At 32.9% G+C, this 14,401-nt stretch overlaps 1 protein-coding gene across 4 annotated transcripts; it reads left to right on the top strand.

Annotated features, from left to right (window-relative positions):
• Positions 1 to 3,329: 3,329 nt before the first annotated feature.
• Positions 3,330 to 13,139, top strand: LOC129923900 (fibrillin-1-like). 4 transcript variants are annotated; one of them, XM_056016841.1, is made up of 17 exons: positions 3,331 to 3,874; positions 4,118 to 4,240; positions 4,347 to 4,466; positions 4,853 to 4,978; positions 5,277 to 5,399; positions 5,844 to 6,089; positions 6,982 to 7,113; positions 7,272 to 7,397; positions 7,726 to 7,854; positions 7,958 to 8,089; positions 8,830 to 8,940; positions 9,258 to 9,398; positions 9,705 to 9,830; positions 10,031 to 10,153; positions 10,710 to 10,743; positions 10,974 to 11,096; positions 12,999 to 13,139. In XM_056016841.1, the coding sequence occupies exons 1-16, from the start codon at positions 3,769 to 3,771 to the stop codon at positions 10,993 to 10,995; spliced, it is 1,920 nt and encodes a 639-aa protein (XP_055872816.1). In that variant the 5' UTR covers positions 3,331 to 3,768; the 3' UTR covers positions 10,996 to 11,096; positions 12,999 to 13,139. The 4 variants fall into 4 exon arrangements, with proteins under 4 accessions (XP_055872818.1, XP_055872819.1, XP_055872816.1 ...); XM_056016842.1 differs by having other exon boundaries at positions 10,710 to 10,829; positions 12,999 to 13,015; XM_056016843.1 differs by lacking the exon at positions 12,999 to 13,139 and having other exon boundaries at positions 3,330 to 3,874; positions 10,008 to 10,153; positions 10,710 to 10,739; positions 10,974 to 11,042.
• Positions 13,140 to 14,401: the final 1,262 nt, after the last annotated feature.

Genomic DNA, 14,401 nt, shown 5'->3' with positions numbered 1-14,401 from the left:
AAACATGAGAGTTTTGATACCTGCTGCTGAAAAACCTCTTTACCTATCCCTTAGTCTGTTGGACCATTGGGGCACCATGCAAGATTTGTTCACCATCTTTCTCCTTTCCACTAGTCTTTTACCTTAGTTAGAACCTCTTTCAATGGCAGGCCCATCTATTCTTTTATGTACTTTATCTTTCCATCACTTTCTTTCTGCCTCTTCTTCTTTTTCCTGGTAATTTTCCCTGAAGGAAGGTCTTAGCGAGCCTCGAAGACTTTGTAATATAGCCATAGATTTTTAGCTCAAGTTTTTTTATGATAGCAGGTCATCATGGGGTCTAATCGCTGCAGTAGCCCTGCCTCTAATAACTTTGTGATGCGGTTTTAAATGTGATACCTAGGATCCTTCTGTAGCAGCTCAATTCCATTGCTAGGATCCTCCTCTCTAGCTCTGCAGTCAGTGTCCAAGACTCACAAGCATATTGTTATAAACCTGGTGGTGGAACAGATGGGGGTAGTGGTGTGTGTGTAGTCAGCCGACGCAAATCGCCCCAGTCCAGCGCAGGACGAGCGGTCAACTGTGACCAGTGACAGTACATGCTAGTTCGGCAACGACCTGTGTGTAAATATTACGCACGCAAGTCACGGCGATTGTGATCATTCTGAGTGGTCAAGAACGTTCCATCCGATTCTAGAAGGCCAGTAGAGACAGTATATAAGAGCGAGTGTGTCAGAAAGACTGGACTTCACGTTACCTCGCAATGTGACCAGTACGAGGCGAAGTTAGAAACAGTACGGTGTGTGAATTCAGGCGGAGCAAGGCTAGGTTTTTGGACAGTTTGTGTAATATTGTTGCCAACTGTAGAGTTTTGTATTGTATTTGAAATTAAATTGCTACTGTTACTTTGGAGCCCTGAGTTGTGAGGTTCTTTAAGTTCGTTGTGTCGTGTGGTGCAGTTTGAAGAAAGCCTGGATAGCGAGATTCGTAACAATATAAAACACTTGCAGGTAAACATTGAAAAGTAGGCATGCTGATGCCTTGGTAGTAAGGGCACCTTAATTCCCTAAGTAATGCTGCCTATAATATAGCTTTAAAAAGAAAAGGACAATGGGCATTGGTGAAATCGAAATTTTCAAAACAGGATCCTTTCTTTACATTCAGCAGCTCAAAGGTAGATCCAAAACATTTTTTATGGGTCGAAAGTCGAGAGGCACTGAAAAAAGGGTCGTCCAAAGCAAAGCTGGCTGCACAAGGAAAAAAGGCCACTCTTTGGACATCCTGCTAATAATAATAAGGCTAGTCTTAGAGTCCGAAGATCAGTGAGGAATGCAGTATTTCCCATATTTTGCCACATCCAGGCAAAGCATAACCATTGTCCGCAGATGGTCGATTTAGATTTTCTTTTCGCCGTCTGCGTTTGTCCTCGACAGCAGATTTTCTTTTGGTTTTAAAATGTGTATCCCGCTGCCTTCGTAAGTGACCTCCAGCTGTCTCGTTCTGAGGCCGCATGCAACCAGGTGCTCTCTTCTGTCAGCCAAGGAAAGTTGACGCCTAACCTGGTCTTTGAAGCGTTTCCGCGGAAAAAAAAATGGGGGTGTGGAGGATTTAGATCTAGTTGCGCCATACATCTAGAATCTATGTAAGAAGAATAGATCTACAGAAAACTGACAAAGAAAATGAAATTCGGGATATTAAAATACGTTTAATCTTTAAATTAAATAAAACCTATTGATGTATTGAAAAATATCCTTGGTAACTGATAATTTAGTTTAATTTCGTGGCTTTTAAAAAGAAAAAACTTTTTAAGCTTACATACAGTCAACTCATTTGTTTTGAAATTACGAATAGACCTAGTCTCCTACTCCTAGGTAGATTCCTTTCATGATTCATTGTAAACAAAAACAGTGACATTAATATTTAGATCTAAAAATAAAAGAAATGGCAACACTCAATGTTTTGTCATAGAAATTCAGGGAAAATTGATAGATTTCAAATTCCCATATCAAGTCTAGATGATTCTGTTGATTCTCTTGCAATTGAGATTAGTAAACAGATTCTAACAGACGCCACTGACGGCAATTAACTGACGAATTACTGACGATTTCGGTAATAAATTTTAAATGAATCTGGTAGATGTAGTTAGATCATCTGATCTATTACTATTACTAGACTCTATAGTCATCTGGTCTAAATAAACTAAATACTAAGTCTAAGTATTAAGTAGATCTAGTAACTAGTAGTCTAGTAGTACTACTTACCAGTACTAGTACCGTGAGTGCGTGAGTAGTTGTACTACTACTAGCCTCATACTCATAATTAAATATTACAATATTACTAGTCTCAAGTCTGGTCTAGTTGTAGAAATGTAATCTAAATGATTCTAGATCTAGTAAAAAAAAATCTAGAGTAGAGACTAGACAGGATACTCCAAGATCTAGGTCTAGATAATATGATAGCAGATTAATTTTTAAATTGCAATTTTCATTAGATCTATTAGACATTTTATAATTGAGCAGTGTGGTAGCTGAGTTTTAATGTGCTTGGCTTCTGAACCAAGAGGTTTTGGGTTCAAATCTCAGTAAAGGCTGGTGTTTGAACTTACTTCTGAACTGGATTTTTAGGACACCTCTGAATCCACCCAACCCTAATCATATGGGTAGGCCTACTTGACATTAATTGGGAAAAGTAAATGTGGTTGGTTGGTTGTTGTGCTGGCCACCTGACACCCTTGTTAACTGTTGGCCATAGAATTAGATGATACTTACATCATCTGCTCTATAGATCACAAGGTCTGAAAAGGAGTACTACAAACTTTTTTTTACTCTATTGATTGGGATTTTTTTATATTGTTTCTAAAATTTAGCAGATTTTATTCTATTTAAGCTGTGAGCAGACCTGCCTACCGTTACGCAAAATGCTTATTCGTTACGCAAAATCTCCCAAAAATGACCGTCAGTACGCAAATACGCATTTAACCCGTCGCGTTACGCATTTCGTATCCTTTTTTTTTCTTCCCTCTCTTGACTAGCTTACGAGCTGTCACGGATGTCACGCTAAGCCGTCCTGTTGGGTCACGGAGGTCATGGTTGGGGGGGGGGAGGAACAGAAAAGGTGGGGGAACACATTGTGTCTAGATCTATACGTTGATTGGTTCTTAAAAGCAATTAGATTTAGTCTAGAAATGAAGAACGCGAGAGTGAGGGAGTGGCGGGTTGGTACTGTCAGTTAGCTGATACACCAACGTGACTTTTTTTTTTTTTTGTAAGTTCATTAGTAGAAATTAATTATGTTGAATCCCAGATTCTCGTATTCATTTGTATAGAAAAATGTAATCTGTTACCCTTATTAGACATTTGAAACAATAATATTAAGTTATAATTTTGTTTGTTAAATGTCGTGTGTTAAATGATTAAATAGTACATGTTATCAACTTAAAACATGACAAGTCTGTGAAGCCACATGTTCTTTACCTGTATGTTGATATATGTGCATGCTGCTAGTAAAGTTAATGGTAAAAAAAAACAACACTTGGGCATCTGTTTGTGAAAAACATTCATAAGAAAGAAAAAACATTTTAGAAATAAAAAGCACCCTAGAGTCAGGATTTTGTCATTTTACCATCACGAGACACTCATTACAAAGACAAACAGACACAAAAACTCCTTGCATTCAAATCATTAAATACATTTCAACTATCTGATAAAAATATTTCACAAAATGTATATTTTGTTTTTTATAGTTATAATTTTTTGTGTGTAATGCTCAATTTGTAAGACAAAATTCCTTATGGATAATAAAGATTATTATTATCACTGTGCACAACTGCAGGAAATGTCCAGTGCTTTTGGAAGAGAGGTTTTAAGTCTCTCAAACACACTAATGAAATTTGACGGTGATCAACTTAAAATATAAAATTAATTCATTTACATGATTTTTAAAACATAAACTAATTTTTGTACCTTGTAGTTATCTTTAAAAAAAAAAACATGGATGGTCTACTCTGACAATCTGGAAGTTTATAAGACAAATATTTGTATTAATCAAACTAACATGTAATTAAATTTATGGGCTTTTAAAATTTTCATAGAAAGAAAATGATGATTGTTTTTACTATTTCTGACATTCTGTTTCTTAGACATCAATGAATGTAAAGATAATTTGACATGTCCACAAGGATGTGAAAACACTGTTGGATCCTACATTTGTAGCTGTAACATTGGTTTCAGATTGAATACACTCAACACAAGCATTTGTGATGGTAACATTTGTATTGTTTTCTATTTCTATGAATTAATAGTGGTAAAATTGTAAACTAGATCTATTTGGACCCCATATTTTGGCTGTTTGATTTTTTTCTGTGCTAGATATCAATGAATGTGAAGAGAACATAGATGACTGCTCACAAACTTGTGTCAATGCAATTGGAAGTTACTCTTGTAATTGTTTCAATGGATATACTCTCCAAAGTGGAGTTTGTGAAAAAAGTAAGCTGAAGATAAAATATTTTTTCTTTTGATGCTTATTGATTTGTACTAATTTTGAAAACTTCAAGGCCCTAATATATTGTATTTTGAGTTGCTCACATCTATTGTGATCTTCAAAAACTTGGCAAACTTAACTTGTCTTATATTATAACATGCATGTACATGTTTGTGCATATTTTCACACCACTAACAAAATGCTCAGCATTTCATTATTACGATAATTCTAAGCATTCTTTCTAAGATAAAGAGAGAAAACAAAATTTAACTGCAAATGTAATTTTATTCTTTCATATTAAAAACATTCATTATATATATATATATATATATATTATTGAATAATACTTGTAGTTCCTTGTTAATATTGCTCAACCTAAAATAACTTACAGATTCAAGTAATGTAGAGCTGTGCCAAGCCCTGAATTGTTCCCAGCTATGTTTTGTTAACAATGGTACAGTAAGGTGTGATTGTCAAGTGGGGTTTGCACTTCAGGGAGATAACAAAACATGCACAAGTAAATATAAAATACAATTATAAGTTTTCTTGCATTATACAAAATTAGATGACAAAACAATCAGAAATGTATTTCTTATATGATCTTTTCTTATATATTAGACTAAGTGTAATTTCTGATTTCTTAATTTGTTTTATGTAGGGTTTATACATCTTTTTCTTTATATTATCTTTTTGTAAGCATCATAAAATAATTTAGGAATATTTTTAAGATCAATATTATATGTTGCAAAATTGATAATAAATTATTTGGAATTCTTTACTGCAATTACAAAATAAAAAGCTCTCTTCCTCTTCAGATATAGATGAATGCAGTCTTGCCAAGAAGCCCTGTAGTCAAATTTGTACAGACACTTATGGCAGATTTACTTGTTCATGTTATGCTGGTTTTAAACTAGAAGCAGATAGAACTTCTTGTACAGGTTGGCATTTATTTTAGTACATTAATATTAAAATATATTGGCAAAAATAAAAACACTCTTTCCATTTGTTCTGAAGTTTGTTTTTTTTCTTCATTTTATTGGGAAAGAAAAAAAAAAGCTTTTAAAATTCAATTTGAAGAATTATTTACATTTGCAATAAGTGTTCTCTAATGTCTTATAAAAGTCATTTATTAATGCTATCATCCCATGATAAATGCTGTGTTTAAAATGTAAAATTTATAATAGCTATAAAAATACACATTTATGATGATGTTTGCAAGCACTGTTTTCTGGAAATGTTCAAAGTAACTGTGTGGTTTTAACCAAACAAAATATTAATGAATAGTAATTTACATGCTAACTCCATTGAAATCCAAGGATAATAAATTGCTTTTTTTTTTCTGTCAAGCTTTTTACTTAATAAGAAAGGTCTACACATTTCAGCTTGTGAGAAGTCCTTCTATGGTGTCAACTGCAATCAATCCTATCAGTGTAGTGGGCACGGGACATGTGATCCTGTCAGAGGCTGTGTATGTGACATAGGCTGGGAGGGAGTCAACTGCAACAATGATATTGATGAGTGTACACTAAGGACAGACAACTGTTTGATTGGTGATGTTTGTGTTAATGCTTTGGGAAGCTATTCCTGTGTTTGCCCTATTGGATATGTTAGAAATGGAACTTGTCAAGGTCAGTACTTTTGACTACTAATACTACATTAATAATGATGTTGTCTTTTAAGCTTTTTTTTCCTTTTTTTTTAAAGTCATTTAGGGCTGTATGAATTATTACTTTAAACAGATTTGTTGATACTTCCTTTAACTCTTTCTCTTTGTAATTATTTTTCACATTTTGCTGAAATTATCCATTTTGTTCATTAGTATTTCACTACCCTGTTATAATTAAACTTCAATTACTTTTTTGTTTGTTGTCAGAAAATGTTTTGTTTGATAGAGAAGTGAATGCATGCCATTTTTATTTAAAACAAATTAATGTTTAGAAAACTAAATTTTAATTTAATTTTTGATTATGGAATTTAAAAATGAAGTAGATCTAGACAATATGTAGTTAATATTTTAAAATCCAAATTAAAATAAAAGTATTATTATGATAGATATTAATATTTTCATGAAATTTAAATTATAACATGCCTAAATCATAAAAATTCTTGTCTTGAGCTCATTATCCCATGTCACTACTATCCAGAAAATTAATCAAAAGAAAATAGAGCATTTTTTAACCCCTATTCTTTAGGTATATCTAAAGAGATTACTTTCACTTAACATAATCAGCCAGGATGATGGCTGCCTTGGTATATAGCATGTGTTTAGGATTGTCGTTTTGATGGCCATAGGTGCGAAATTTGCTTGTCGCCATCCTGCAGGAGGTTTGGACTAAGACATAATAATCTTAATGCCTGATGGAACATCTGAAACTTATAAAGTTATGTCCAACAGAAAATTCTTTCCTCATTCCTGGAACAACGTCTCATCTCCTCAAATACTATAAAAATATAACAACGTATACATTTATCACTACTGCCTAAAAATGCTATATTTGTTTCTATTCTATTTTGTTTTAGATATAAATGAATGTGTTGATCCTGCCCTAAACAACTGCAACCCACTTATTGAAGATTGTGTCAATAACTTTGGTAGTCATGTCTGCAACTGTAAGCCTGGATATGCAAGAAATGATAAAGGGGACTGCATTAGTATGTTTCACATCAAATAATTGACACTCATGACACAGATTTATTTTCTTGATAAACTTCATTATCAATTTAGACATTAATTCTAGAGCTAATAAAATGTTTTAGAAATCATTGAATCCAAAAAAAAAACTCAAGTTGCTCTGTTACAATCTCCTCAGATATCAATGAATGTGCTAATGGGGACCATCAATGTCAACAAATCTGTGTTGATGTGCCTGGAAAATACAACTGTAATTGTAACTACGGGTATAGATTAAATGATGATAGGCTAACATGTCTACTAGGTAATTATTAAGTATATCTATCCCTGACTCTCTCTTTCTCTACTCCAACTTTCTTTTTCTCTCTCTCTCTCTCTCTCTGTTTATATAGTTCGTCCATTGTGGTTTGATGATGACCACTTTTGTCATCCAGGTTGGGGGGGGGGGGGGGCTGAGGGCTTTGCACTGGGTTTTTTTTTTGCCTCCTCATGTTCGGCTGCACACTGGGCAGGTTATTCAAGCTGGAGCTAGTGTCATTGGCCTTGCATTTTTTTCTTTTATTTTTTTAATAGTTACTTTAAGTATTATAATGTTCAAATAAAAAGCTAATGAATTTTTTTGACACTTTCAGTGAAAGATGTATGCAGTGATTTTGAGAAACTGAACTGCTCTCAAGGATGCACAGTAGACTTTCAACAGAACACTTCATATTGTTTTTGTGCTGATGGTTACAATCTAGTTGGCAAAGACACATGTGAAGGTAAGGTTTATCTTAATTATGTCATTAGTGTATAACTGGAATCTTTTCTAGGATAGGAAGTTTTAAAATGAGATTAACATTCACTGTCACAATTTGGTTACAGACATCAATGAATGTGAAGTATCAACAAAGAACTTGTGCAGCTTCAAGTCTGGATGTGTTAACAGAGTACCAGGATACAGCTGTTCATGTCCCCCTGGGTCAAGTTTGGACAATGATGGACGCAACTGCAATAGTATAACAAATCTTAAATACTATTTATAAAACAATGGTTAAAAACTCTTATGGAAATGCTTTCAAATGCTTTTTTTGGTGATCTGTGAGATTTTTTAAATAGAAATGTTTCATTTCTTGTTATGTTATATTGATTTTTTTTACAAAGCTTATATCAACTCATTCTGTCTGTCTTTCTGGTAAACAGTTATTTCTCCCATACCCAATCTCGGATCAAGCTTATTTCTTTTACCTGACAACACAAGAATCAATTTAAAAAATTAACCGATTAGTTAATTAACTATGGGTAATTAATTATTTTGTTTTGTATCTCAAACAAGGGAAATAAATTGTAATTGGCTGAAGGGGTGTTATAAGCTGAATTAGTCTACTTTGTAGGTCATTGTCTGAGTGAACACAAACATGAAAAATAGGTCGAGACTATAGAAACAACAGATAACTATACATTTTTTGTGTTCATAAGCTCTCCACTAGCAGAATGGTTATCATGTTGGCTTGAGCCATGAGTTCCCTCTTCCCCTCCTTTCCTTTTTTTTTTATAAATGCTTTTTTATTGTTAGTCTAGATCTATTACGATTTTAATTACATGACTGACCCAAACTAATTGATAAACCTATGCTTAATATAAGCTTGTTTTTTTTTTTTTTTTTAAGTAATATAAATATATTTTCTTGTTTAAATAAAATACATTTGTTGTGTTTAATGTTTCAAGACATTGATTCCAATGTTTCCTGCTTACAGACTGTAGTAGCACAACTTGGGGAGTCAATTGTTCAAGATCTTGTTCTTGTTCTACTGGAGCATTAAGATGTGATAATGTTAGAGGATGTATTTGTAGACCTGGATATATAGGTATATACAAGATTATAATGCTATGTTAACTCTGTGCTCTGGATAGAAATTCTTATTTATTTCTGTAAGAGTTTAGGCTAGGATGTAATTATATTCAAATCTGAAGGAACATCCAAAACTTGTAAAACAAATCAATGACATTGTGATGTAAGATTCATTGTATTTTTTATTATCCTTTATTTATTGTTATGAATGTAAAATCAGATTTAATGAACATATAAATAATACTTTTTTCTCACAAGAAAACACTTAAAATGCGACTAAATAAATCTACCAAGAACTAGATCTAATTATTCCATCTTATTTCCCAACCCTAGGAGTTTTCTGTGATGTGGATGTGAACCAGTGTACCAATGGGGAATTACAGTGTAATGACAGACAGGATTGTGTGAGTCGTATAGGTCCTGATTCATGTGTTTGCAAATCTGGTTACAGACTTAATGGCACATTGTGTGAAGGTCAGTAAACAAAATAATTGATATGAACTTTTTCTTACAAGAACTGTTTCTAAAAAAAAAGTATTAAGAGAAATTTATCAAAACAAATTTTTATCTAGTTGTAAGATACCACAGATAGTTCAATGTCATTTCATAAAAAAAATAAAATAATTGTAGTTAACTCTTATTATGAATGTTTGAAAACTTTTCCTAAATGTTCATTCAACAAATTGTATTAATTAATTAACATATTGTTCCTTTATTTATTTATTTAGTGTACCGTAACTTTATGTGTGATATGTCATAAATGTTGCTTGAACTCTTTAGATGTCAATGAATGTTTGGATCCAAGGTTAAACACTTGTCAGCAGACATGTCAGAACTCTGTTGGTAGCTACAGCTGTGGCTGTTATAAAGGATTTGCTTATAATGCATCAACTAACACATGTGATGGTAGGAAATACCTTTTGTTTTATAGCCTTTGTTTTAATTTGATTGGTAATTTATAAGAAGTGTGGTTCAGCACACTCACTAGTTAAGTTTAGTTTAGTTTTGAAAAATGTAACTTTTTTTTTCTAATAATGATCTATGTTAGTAGATCCTCTAAAAGATAACATGCATCTAATCTAGTGTTTCAGTATTTTGGTACTCAGATATCAATGAATGTGCTCGACAAATAGACAGATGTACAAGTGTATGTATCAACACATTGGGCAACTACAGGTGTTCATGCACACCTGGCTATGTCCTCAACAGAGATGGATATACATGTGATGGTAAGATTATCTTATTTGTGAAAAACAATCGATTTTCCTGGCTTTTATCAGATAATAGTTGAGACTTTGAATGAGATGTTGGCTCCTTAGTAGCAGTGAAGTTGAAAAAAGAAATAGTACTGATTCCTTTAAACATTTATATGCAATTACAAAATGAAGAATGTTATTAATTATTGTAATTGATTTGGAAATGCGATGGATAATAGCTAAAACACTGCTTTTATCTGTAATATGAGTCTTGCTTTAGAAATACATTAAATCAGGTTTTTAGACTGTACTGAGTTTGAGTTCTAAAGGATGTGCATGATATGTTAGGGAAAGAGAAGAAAAGAATCATTGTGCTGATCAGGCCACTTCATTAACTGTCAACCACAGATAATCCATGAGCTCTACATATTCTAATCTTTATGATATTAGATCTCTAAAGGGAACTTTTTCTTGGTTTTTATCATAATTACCTCAAATTTAAAAATGGATATCTTGTCCATTCATCTTTATTGATAGGTCATTTTAAAATTTGAGTTTCATTCTGATGGTAATCTTTTTTTGTTCACAGTGACCAGTGTGTGCACCAACAGTTCACTTTGTCAGTAAGAGTGTATTAATGTGAATGGCAATGAAACTTGTTTCTGTCCTAAAGGACAAGCTTTAAACAGTGATTTGAGAACCTGTAGAGGTTTTTTTTTTTTTTTATATTTTCTGCAAAATGATTGAGGCTTAGGTTTAAATAATGTTTTACTATTTTTGTTTCTAATATATTTCTTTTTTTCATTTCATATTTAGTGATGTCTTTATATAGAAATTGTATTATTTGTATCAGATGTAGACTTGTGCAGCTCTAGTTCCTGTAGTGATCTGTGCAGTGAAACACCTGACAATACAAGTGTTATATGTTCCTGCCCTCCTGGTAAATCTTTGGCTGCCAATGGAATTATTTGCCAGTGTAAGTGTATCATATAGTCTCTTAAAGTATTTTCTTTATTTTAGAATAATATTTATAGACAGTTGTCACGTCCTTAAAATTTTAATAACAATGAATAAATTATTATAATATAACTACTTATATAGCCTATCTATAATATGAAGCAGAAAGTAAGGCGTATGTATATATGTATGTCCCAAATAGAAATCAAAACCGTTAGACCAATTTTGATAAAAACTTGGCATAAATGTTCCTTGGATACTAACTGGAAAAGTAACATGTAAAGTAACTCTAAAACAAACTTAAGACCCTCAAAAAAAAAGTTGCCCAACTCTATGAAAGTATTACTATGTCATGGATCTAGATCATATAGCCATGTTTACATGAGACAAGACACAGGTCACACATGCGCGGAACAGAAAATCTCTCTAAGCCTAGATCTTATTCTAAGATGATAGATCTGCTCTTCGCAAATATTTTTTTTTAACTATAACACATGAGCATACAAAATATAGTCCATTCATTTCATTAATAAAATTAACCTTCAAATTTGTGTTTCAAAAGTTTTTACAAAAATTTGTTCCCTAATGCAGCAACTTATTCGTCTACATTTAAAAGCCATTCATGATATTGTGTGTTTATTACACACTAGACACTACCGAAAGGTCACGCATACGCAAAACATAACATTCACACATTTGCTTCATTTATAACATTATTATTTTGTTTCATTGTTTCTAATACACTATATCAGTGATAAAATCAGTGATAACACAAATAAAGACCCATGGGTAATATATATATATGTGAGTTGCAGCTTTTCTTTTAAGTAAAGGTCCTCTTTCTAACAAAATGAAAATGATACGATGGGCAGGACATGTCTGCAGAATGGAAGATCACTGCATCCCTAAACGACTCTTGTATGGCCAACTAAGCAAAGGAAAGCGCTGGCAAGGTGGTCAAAGAAAGCGCTTCAGGGACACCCTCAAAGCTTCACTGAAGGCGTTCAGCATAGACTCAGCCACCTGGGAGACAGAGGCACATGACAGAGCATCATGGGGTCGCGCTGTGAAAACTGGCACACAGGTTGCTGAGGAAAAGAGAACCACGCTGGCAGAAGAAAAATGCCAGAGAAGAAAAGCAAAGTCCATGACTCTAGCTCCAGCTGGAATAACCTGCCCAGTGTGCAGCTGAACATTCCAGGCTCACATAGGACACACCAGCCACATGAGGAAGCATAAAACCCCTGTGCAAAGCCCTCAGCCCCCTGGATGACAAAGTGATCATCATAGAACCACGATGGACGAACTATATATATTTATACCTGACATGAACATTTCATTTGAGCTGAACATAGGAGTTGTACTGATACTATATTTGGTCTCAATACCAAAAGTATTGCAATCTGGTCACTGTGCATACTTATAGTGATTATCCTGTTGAATTTAGTATATTATTGAATTAAAGATTTAAATACTAACATGATTTATATTTTGATTAAATACATTTCAGTGTGGGATATTTAAACAAGAGGCTAAGTAAGCTAGAGCTTGGCTTAGCTACATAGCAAAGGAGCTAGAGGTTTGATACCCAACTCGAGTTGAGCTGTGTTTACTGAGTGCCTAAAGGCAGCACAGAAAACCATCTCCCGGATCCCCCCTTCCCCACTGATCCAAAAATGAATACCCTGAGCATCATATTAGCATGAATGTGGGCCTATATAAAAGCTATTTTAAAAAATTAATATATGTACAAGAACATATCTATTTTATTTTACTAAGTTTATACTAAATGTTTTGTGTTAAAAAGCTTCTTGTTGGCTCTTTAGTATAGCTTCGAAATCGGACTGAAGAAGAAGAATAGTGATTAAATAATTGTCACAATTAATATTACTAGTGACAAGATTCATATGTATCTCCACAGCTTGCAGTGACAACTTCTATGGTAAAGACTGTAGCCAACAGTGTAACTGTAACAGCTTTCATTCAACTTGTGACAAAACAAATGGAACTTGTCTCTGTAACAAGGGATGGACTGGTCCAACATGTGATGATGATGTAGATGAGTGTACAAATACCAGTAGCTGCAATAGTCTGAAGAATGAAAAGTGTGTTAACACACCAGGAAGTTATTCATGTTCATGCCAAACTGGGTATTACAGACCAATTGCAACACAAGACTGCACAGGTAAGGATTATATATATATACCGGTACTTTAAACCAATGTTAAGTAGAAATACATGTATAGTGTTCAAATCTTGAAATCTTTACTATAAAAGCCAAACATAATAGAAATAGCAGGTTAGCAAGCTTTACAGAAAGACTTGTTACAGATGTTGATATACAGGGTGACCCAAAAGTAAGTTTACAGTTATTAAACTACCTTTCATATGGTGGAAGCTACTTGCTTAGTAATACCAATAAAAACATTCCTCAGAGTATAAATTATCAGTTTTAATGGTAAACATGATAGCTATGATAGCTACATTGTGATAAAATAGTTGATACTTGTTTATGTTGGTGTAACATTGTGAGAATGTGTTTTAATGTGTTATTGTCTTAGTATCTTTCATCAGTTCATGTGTCATTCTAGCTTAATAAAGCCTTGTTTTAGGTTTCTCTACAGTGTTACTTTAATTCTTATTACAATGTATTTAGTTAGAACAAGGCATGAAATGATGAAAGATACAATAGGTCAAATACTAGTATCTGTTGTAAATAATAGCAAGTAGTGTAGCAAGTAAATATCAACACTTGTAGCAGTAGTATGATTGATAAACAAATAGTAGTTTATGTAGTATAGTATATAAAAAAAACACTAGGCTGTAGTTTGGGGTGGTAAACCTGTAAACCTACTCTTGGGCCACCTTGTATATAGAAACTGAATAATTTTTTTTGCAATACTTTGGAAACCCAAACTTTTGTTCTAGTATGTAAGACTTTATAAAAATATAATACATTGCTCATTATTTAAATATGATTGTATAATGCAATCTGGCTTGGTTATTACTGTTGCAAGCCTATTCTATAAACTGACTCAAAGCATTGAATATAAAATTTTAATGATAAAGTTTACTAATTATTACACATTTAAGCATTTTTTTAAAAATATCTCTAATATAAAAAGTGAAGTTCACTAAAACAACTTAAATCTCCTCACTAAGTCATTGCAATGTGCTAAATTAGCCTTTCTGATTTCATGATTATCCATGTAAGCTGTCCATTTCACACACTAGAAAATGCATATTGTAATATATTTAGTTACTAAACCTTATTTTTTATATTAATACAATAGACATTCTTCTATTTTATAGGTCTGATATTCT

The sequence above is a fragment of the Biomphalaria glabrata genome, chromosome 18 (genome assembly GCF_947242115.1).
Source record: "Biomphalaria glabrata chromosome 18, xgBioGlab47.1, whole genome shotgun sequence".
NCBI lineage: Eukaryota > Metazoa > Mollusca > Gastropoda > Planorbidae > Biomphalaria > Biomphalaria glabrata.
Note: the sequence above shows the minus strand (reverse complement) of the source record. Positions and strands in the feature narration are given on the sequence as shown.

What these genes read in the sequence shown, in the direction of transcription:
- LOC129923900 (XM_056016841.1), top strand. Translation starts at nt 3,769, where the DNA reads ATGGATAATAAAGATTATTATTATCACTGTGCACAACTGCAGGAAATG. An exon ending in AGATAGAACTTCTTGTACAG is followed by an intron (nt 5,400 to 5,843) that starts GTTGGCATTTAT and finishes TACACATTTCAG; the next exon opens with CTTGTGAGAAGTCCTTCTAT. An exon ending in TAGGCTAACATGTCTACTAG is followed by an intron (nt 7,398 to 7,725) that starts GTAATTATTAAG and finishes TGACACTTTCAG; the next exon opens with TGAAAGATGTATGCAGTGAT.